This window comes from Littorina saxatilis, linkage group LG5 (genome assembly GCF_037325665.1).
Source record: "Littorina saxatilis isolate snail1 linkage group LG5, US_GU_Lsax_2.0, whole genome shotgun sequence".
Classification (NCBI taxonomy): Eukaryota; Metazoa; Mollusca; class Gastropoda; order Littorinimorpha; family Littorinidae; genus Littorina; species Littorina saxatilis.
The window spans coordinates 1,700,979-1,708,583 of NC_090249.1; the positions used below are offsets into that span (position 1 = coordinate 1,700,979).

The 7,605-nt window shown below is 47.9% G+C and overlaps 1 protein-coding gene across 1 annotated transcript in view; it reads left to right on the forward strand.

Moving 5' to 3' along the window:
- The window catches only part of LOC138966044 (microtubule-associated protein futsch-like), a 61,753-nt gene that overhangs the window by 16,417 nt on the left and 37,731 nt on the right, over window positions 1-7,605 (forward strand). The window contains exon 10 of the mRNA XM_070338132.1: window positions 1,454-1,513. Within this exon, the coding sequence (XP_070194233.1) occupies window positions 1,454-1,513 (60 nt within the window). The remainder of the gene's footprint in view (window positions 1-1,453; window positions 1,514-7,605) is intronic.

Here is a 7,605-nt window from a genome sequence, read left to right on the forward strand (position 1 = left end):
GTGGTGTATGTGCGTGCGTGTGTGTGTGTGTGTAGAGCGATTCAGACTAAACTACTGGACCGATCTTTATGAAATTTGACATGAGAGTTCCTGGGTATGAAATCCCCGAACGTTTTTTTCATTTTTTTGAGTCACTTGAGAAAAAGTGACTCTATGTAATCGGTCAGTGTTAGTCTGTCCGGCCGGCCGGCCATCCGGCCGGCCGTCCGTAGACACCACCTTAACGTTGGACTTTTCTCGGAAACTATCAAAGCGATCGGGCTCATATTTTGTTTAGTCGTGACCTCTAATGACCTCTACACTTTAACGATGGTTTCGTTGACCTTTGACCTTTTTCAAGGTCACAGGTCAGCGTCAAAGGAAAAATTAGACATTTTATATCTTTGACAAAGTTCATCGGATGTGATTGAAACTTTGTAGGATTATTCTTTACATCAAAGTATTTACATCTGTAGCCTTTTACGAACGTTATCAGAAAAACAAGGGAGATAACTAGCCTTTTCTGTTCGGCAACACACAACTTAACGTTGGGCTTTTCTCGGAAACTATAAAAGTGACCGGGCTCAAATTTTATGTGAACGTGACTCATTGTGTTGTGAATAGCAATTTCTTCCTGTCCATCTGATGCCTCATATAATATTCAGAACTGCGAAAGTGACTCGATCGAGCGTTTGCTCTTCTTGTTGATAAATGTCTTTGATGACGTCATATCCGGCTTTTCGTGAAAGTTGAGGCGGCACTGTCACGCCCTCATTTTTCAACCAAATTGGTTGAAATGTTGGTCAAGTAATCTTCGACGAAGCCCGGACTTCGGTATTGCATTTCAGCTTGGTGGCTTAAAAATTAATTAATGACTTTGGTCATTAAAAATCTGAAAATTGTAAAAAAAAATAAAAATTTATAAAACGATCCAAATTTACGTTTATCTTATTCTCCATCATTTGCTGATTCCAAAAACATATAAATATGTTATATTCGGATTAAAAACAAGCTCTGAAAATTAAATATATAAAACTTATCAAAATTTTTTTTTCGAAATCAATTTAAAAACACTTTCATCTTATTCCTTGTCGGTTCCTGATTCCAAAAATATATAGATATGATATGTTTGGATTAAAAACACGCTCAGAAAGTTAAAACGAAGAGAGGTACAGAAAAGCGTGCTATCCTTCTGAGCGCAACGAATACCCCGCTCTTCTTGTCAATTCCACGGGCACTGCCTTTGCCACGGGCGGTGGAGTGACGATGCTACGAGTATACGGTCTTGCTGCGTTGCGTTGCGTTCAGTTTCATTCTGTGAGTTCGACAGCTACTTGACTAAATGTTGTATTTTCGCCTTACGCGACTTGTTAATATTGTTTTTGTTTTTGTTTAATGTAATTTGAAATGATGATGTGGATGATCTTTGTTGTGCGTGAGCGAATCCTAGTGTTTTTCTTGGTTTGTTTTGTAGAAGAAAGTGTCGGATGCTGCAGACCCTGTGCAATGCTTTACTGACACTGCTTCTGAACAGGTGTGTATTTCCATGTAGATGAACATGAATATTCTTTATTCCAGGATTGCTCATGTGATTGCAAACTTGTTCAAAAACAGGCATACCGACGCACACGCATGCACATACACACACATTCACTTGCACACGCAGAATTTCTGACTGTTAAGATAGCTACTGATGTCACGTTTCAATATATCACTTAAGGTGATTATGAACCGGTTAATTACTACTAATTAACTAACCACACCACGATCCACTCTCGCAGTCATACAATTAAATAGAGTCAACAAAAGTATAAGTTTCAGACGCCTGTTTATGTATAAACTCTCCACCTCCCTCGAGCCTTCACTCAAAATATGTTCCTTTTAGTTTTACGTTCTCAACACGTAAAAAACCAGTGTTCACTGACAAAATGCCAGTAGTATATAGAAAATTATAGTAACACGCTGAACCCGTGTAAATATAGTTAAATGCGAATGTTCTGTTCGAAAAGCTCTAGTTCGTGCAGGGGTCACACCCCACGTTGTCACTACTCCAATGAAATCACAGATACGAAAAGACAACGGTGGTCAACGGGGTGCGTAAGACATGGTGCACTTAGCTTTCTTTCTGTATGCTGGTTAGCCGGTATGCTGGTTAGCCGGGTTGCTGGTTAGCCGGTTTGCTGGTTAGCCGGTTCGATGGTTAGCCGGTCCGCTGGTTAGCCGGTTCGCTGGTTAGCGTAGCTTCAACAGGTCCCGCCAAAGTCAGCCGTGCAGACGTTACAGGAACACGTAACGAAGCGAAGCGAAACGAACGGAGGCTGCAAACAGAAAGCATCGGTGCACTAAACATGTCAGCTACCCCTCACCCACCACCTTAAAACATGTCATCTTTAAATATCTCATCGAGCACGTGGGCCTGCACAAAACGGACTTTTTACAACAACAAAACAGTCATTTTCCGTCCTTCTCTCCCTATCTGCAAAAACCATATACAGATTAGTATTTTAGCGTCACAGAGAGTAAATTATGCGCTAACCTGGAAAGAACAACAGAGAGTATTTCATTCCACAACACAGACTCATCAACAGCGTTAAATAATGATTTATTACCTCAAAAGCCTATGATTGTACTCTCTCAAGGAAGCAAAGTCCGCCCCCTCCCTGGAACAGCCTCTGTTCGTCAACAGTGACAAAAAACGTCCAGAACCCCTTGTCGAATCCTTATGCGAAAGCCATCGCCGACGAAGGAAAGTTGACGACTTGTCCTCAGCAAAATACGTGGCAGTGAGGAGGAAATAACTAGTGGAAGTTCCCCTAGAGTGCCGAATATAATACTCGGTGAAAAACCATCATACTCTAGAAACTGTGTATTAGATCCTTCCCCTTCTGCCGCTGGGTGTCAAGTGTGTCGTCCCGAGTCTCTGACAGACCACCTAGCCAAAATACACGTGACTGCCCTTGTCACCAAACCAGTCCAGCTATACACAATTCTGCCTCCCAAGCAGAAAAAAGACACGAGAAACTCAATCCGCGAAAATCCCGTGCGCGCTGTCAGCGAAAAACCGTCAGCCCTGTGACAGCAGAAACCCCCGCACTGTGAAACTCGTGCGCTACGAAACATCCGTGCTCGTTGAGCACTGTCAGCAAACTCTGCTGTAGCCCAATATCACGCACAGGCGCTTTCTATCATACATTGACCCAGAACAGGCACTCTACTGAGTGACACTTTCTTGGTCTCTGTCACCCGATCGTGACACACCTCCCCTCTTCAAGACGAAACCTCGGTTTCGCTCACAGTCATGTTCTCCTCTCCAGCCCGAGAGAGAAAGTCAGCTCCAACATTGTTGGCGCCCGGAATGACGCGTACCGTGAATTGGTACGGTTGGAGAATCAACGCCCAGCGCATAAGTCTGGCGTTTGCCAACCTTGCAACCTGAAGATATTGCAGAGGTTGATAGTCTGTTTCCAGACAGAAAGGTCGTCCTCAAGAACGAGCAACCCCTCGTTTCACCCCTGATGACTGCCACCTTCTCTGTCTTCTTGTCTTTGTTCTTCTGGTCTTTGTTCTTCTCCCCGTAGGCTGTCCTCTCTATGTAGGCGCGCAGCAGGTTGGCGTGGTACAGGCGTGCTTTCCCGTGCATCATGATCCTGTAGTCGTTCTGGCCCACCCTCGCTGTCACCTCAAAAGGTCCTTGCCACTGCAGTTGTAGCTTGTTGTGTTTGACAGGTAGAAGTAGCAACACCCGTTCTCCAATCTTGAAGCTGCGCGGCCGTGCCTTGCGGTCGAATCCTCGCGCGTAACGCTGTGCTGCTCTCCCCAGGTTCTCTTGATCCAGTTTGCAGGTCTCTTCAATCCTGTTCCTGAGTTCTACTATGTAGGTCGCTGTCGTCTGCACCTCCTCGTCAGCTTCTTCGTCCGTCCAAGCCTGACGCAGGATAGCCATGGGACCGCGTACCTGTCTGCCGTACAACAACTCAAATGGGGAAAAGCCCAAGCTCTCCTGAGGAACCTCGCGGTATGCGAAAAGCAATGCTGGGATGTACCTGTCCCACGTGCGTGGTTTCTCCTGAGCTAGTTTCCTCAGCATGGTCTTCAAGGTGCCATTGAACCTTTCCACCAGTCCGTTGCACTGAGCATGGTAAGGAGTGGTGAAGTGCTGCTCCAGTGATAGCAGTCGTGCCGCCTCCGCCATCACTCCTCCCGTGAACTGCGTGCCTCTGTCGGTGAGTACCTCTGATGGAATTCCCAGCCGGGACCACATAGTAACCAGAGCCTCAGCTACTCGCGTGGCTTCAATCGATTTCAGAGGGATCGCCTCTGGGTATCGAGTAGCGTAGTCCACCATGGTCAAAATGTATCTGTTTCCGTCCTCAGACGCAGGCAAGATGGGCCCGATGATGTCCACTGCGACCCGACGAAAGGGTTCGTCGATGAGCGGCATCTTCTCCAAGGGGACCTTCCTCACCCTTCCTTTGGCCACCACCTTCTGGCACTTATCGCAGGATGCGCAGAAACGTCGGACATCCGTGCAGATGCCTGGCCAGTAAAAGTGGCGCCAGACACGATCCGTGGTCTTCTTGGTGCCAAGATGACCTCCCAGAATCGAGTCGTGTGCCGTTGCCATGACACCCTCGCGAAACTCGCGAGGCACGACAACCTGTTTGAATGTACCTTCTTGGTTGCTAAACTCACGGTAGAGCAACTTCTTGTCCCTGAGGAACCTTGACCTCCCATGCTTCCCGCTCAGCTTCACCTTCCCCGACTTCGCGTGCTCCCGAGGAGTCGCTAATGTCGGATCAGATGCCTGAGCCTTCGCGAGAAGCGCGGGGGTCACGTTCCCCAGGGCAGCTCGTGCAGCAGGTAGGGGTTTGAGAGGTTTGTCCTCTCGCTCCGCCTGTGCCCGCGTGAGCACTGAAATGACGTCGGGAGACCGATAAACGGGAACCTCCCTGGTGACGCCGTCCACAAACTGAACCCGGTTTCCGATGAGCAGGTCGCATGGAGGATCGTCCATGACGACGGCCACAATGGTCCCCGTGAACAACGGTGTTACGACCTTGATCACTGCCGTGTTCAAGTCGTAAGCGTGAGATGCCTCGGCCATTCTCACTCTGATGCTGTCTCCTGTGTAGGCCATAGCTGGAACTAGACTCGCCCGAACCACTATCATGTCTGCCCCTGTGTCCCGCAGACCTTCGCCCTTCACTCCGTTAACGTAGACGTTGCAGTGGGGCTTGGAAATGCTTCCTGGAGCACGGAACGCAGAGTTGTGGAATTGTGCATGAGCTCGTGACGTCCCTTAGCTCCTCACTGCCAACAAAGTGTACGCCCTTCTGGTCAGCCTGTCTCCTGTGGCAGTCCTTCTTCACGTGGCCCCGCTTGTTGCAGTAGTAACACTGGATGTCAGATCTGGAACTTGATCCCTTGTGTCCCTGATCGTCCTTCCCGTCCTTGGGTCCTGAAGAACCCGAATTTCCCGATTTTCCTGGCCGTGAGCCTGAAGATTTGCCGGAGATCGCCTGGGCGTCCTCGTGTACTCTGATCCAGTCGGCTGCTTCCTGAGTAGTCTTTGGCTGGTGCTCCTGCACGAAGGTCACCACCTCAGGTCGCAGGCTGGACATCAGTTGTTCCATGACAATGAGGTCGGCAAGGTCGTCGACGGTCCAGTTCTTCTCGGCCATCTCCACCCAGCGCCGCAGGTAGAGATTAAGGCGTGCCACAAACTGATGGCTCAGCTCGCCGCTCAGCCTCTTGCTGTTACGCAGACGTCGTCTGTAGGCTTCCGCAGTCAGGTTGAAGCGCTGGAGTAACGCCTTCTTTAGTGCCTGATAGTCTCTCGCCTCGTCGTCATCCAAAGCGTTGTAGAGCTGCAATGCGCGTCCTTTCAGGCAGGTGCTAAGGCGGCTAGCCCACGTGGCCTCTTCCCACTTCTGGTCAGATGCAATGCGCTCAAACCGGCGTAAAAAGTCGTCGAGCTCGTCCTTGTCATCGTCGAACGTCGGCAGTCTCGTACGGTCGGCAACAAACGTCGGCGCGCTAGCCTGAGTAAGCGTACCCTTCTCGGCCTGTAGCCTAGCTAGTTCTAGCTGGAGATCGCGATCCGCCTGTTTGTCCTGTCTGTCACGTTCGGCCTGTCGTTCGGCCTGTCGTTCCCTTTCTTGTCTGTCAAGTTCGTCTTTCTCTTTCTTGTCCTGTCGGTCACGTTCGGCCTGTCGTTCGGCCTGTCGTTCCTGTCTCTCAAGCTCGTCTTTCTTATCCTGTCGGTCACGTTCGGCCTGTCGTTCGGCCTGTCGTTCCCTTTCTTGTCTGTCTCGTTCATCTTTCTCTTTCCGTTCTTGTCTGTCACGTTCGTCTTGTCGTTCCTGTCTCTCACGTTCGGCCTGTCGTTCTTGTCTGTCAAGCTCTTCTTTTCTCGTCTGTCGCTCTATGTCTTCCTTACGTTCTAACTCCTTGCGCTTAAGCAAACTACGCGCTCTAACGCGTGCGTCTCGCTCTGTCTGTTCCTCGCTACCAGGAGTCTCAAAAGTTATTCTCCTCGTAGGAGATCCTCCTGTAGCCATGGTTAGTTTTAGCAAAGCTTTATTACCAAAGTAAGTCTAACGCAGCTATAGCTAGAACACGCGGTGATGAAAGCGATGGATACAAAAATCCAGCAACCGGAAAATGCAGAAGAAAAATCCAAACGGTGTAGAACAAATCGCGTAGCCTACTTTATGGCTGCTTTTTGCGGTGAAACAAAGTGTTTCCCACAGCCGTGGCCTACTTTATCGGCTGCTTTTTGCGGTGAAACAGAGTGTCTCCCACAGCCTTGGTTAGGACAGAAGTCCTCGGACCCTTCCCCCCCAAAATTCCAACAAAGTCAAAATATGGAGAAAAATCCAAGTAAAACAAGACGGTAGAAATGTAACCTGTTACAGAATGCGAAACAACAATGTAGAGAAAACTGAGTAAAACGAATAACAAATCCGCTAACCCCGCTCAGCTCTCTGCAACGGAAAACTCTGAACGTACAACAACAAAGATTCACAAACAAAGGAAAGGGAGGTAATCACAGTTAGCGCATACAATAACTCACACATTACAATTTACATTTCCTGCAAGATGTGAATCGCTTAAGGTGTGGTATATGATCAAAACTATACAAAAAAGGGTAGCACCAAGCAGAAAATAAGTCGAGCACTGACGAGATTATCTGCTCTTAGTTATCCTTAATTGGTGGGTCTTTATCAGTTGGAAATTAACTGAGTAGATACCGGCTTGGCCCCCATGTGTCACGTTTCAATATATCACTTAAGGTGATTATGAACCGGTTAATTACTACTAATTAACTAACCACACCACGATCCACTCTCGCAGTCATACAATTAAATAGAGTCAACAAAAGTATAAGTTTCAGACGCCTGTTTATGTATAAACTCTCCACCTCCCTCGAGCCTTCACTCAAAATATGTTCCTTTTACGTTCTCAACACGTAAAAAACCAGTGTTCACTGACAAAATGCCAGTAGTATATAGAAAATTATAGTAACACGCTGAACCCGTGTAAATATAGTTAAATGCGAATGTTCTGTTCGAAAAGCTCTAGTTCGTGCAGGGGTCACACCCCACGTTGTCACTACTCCAATGA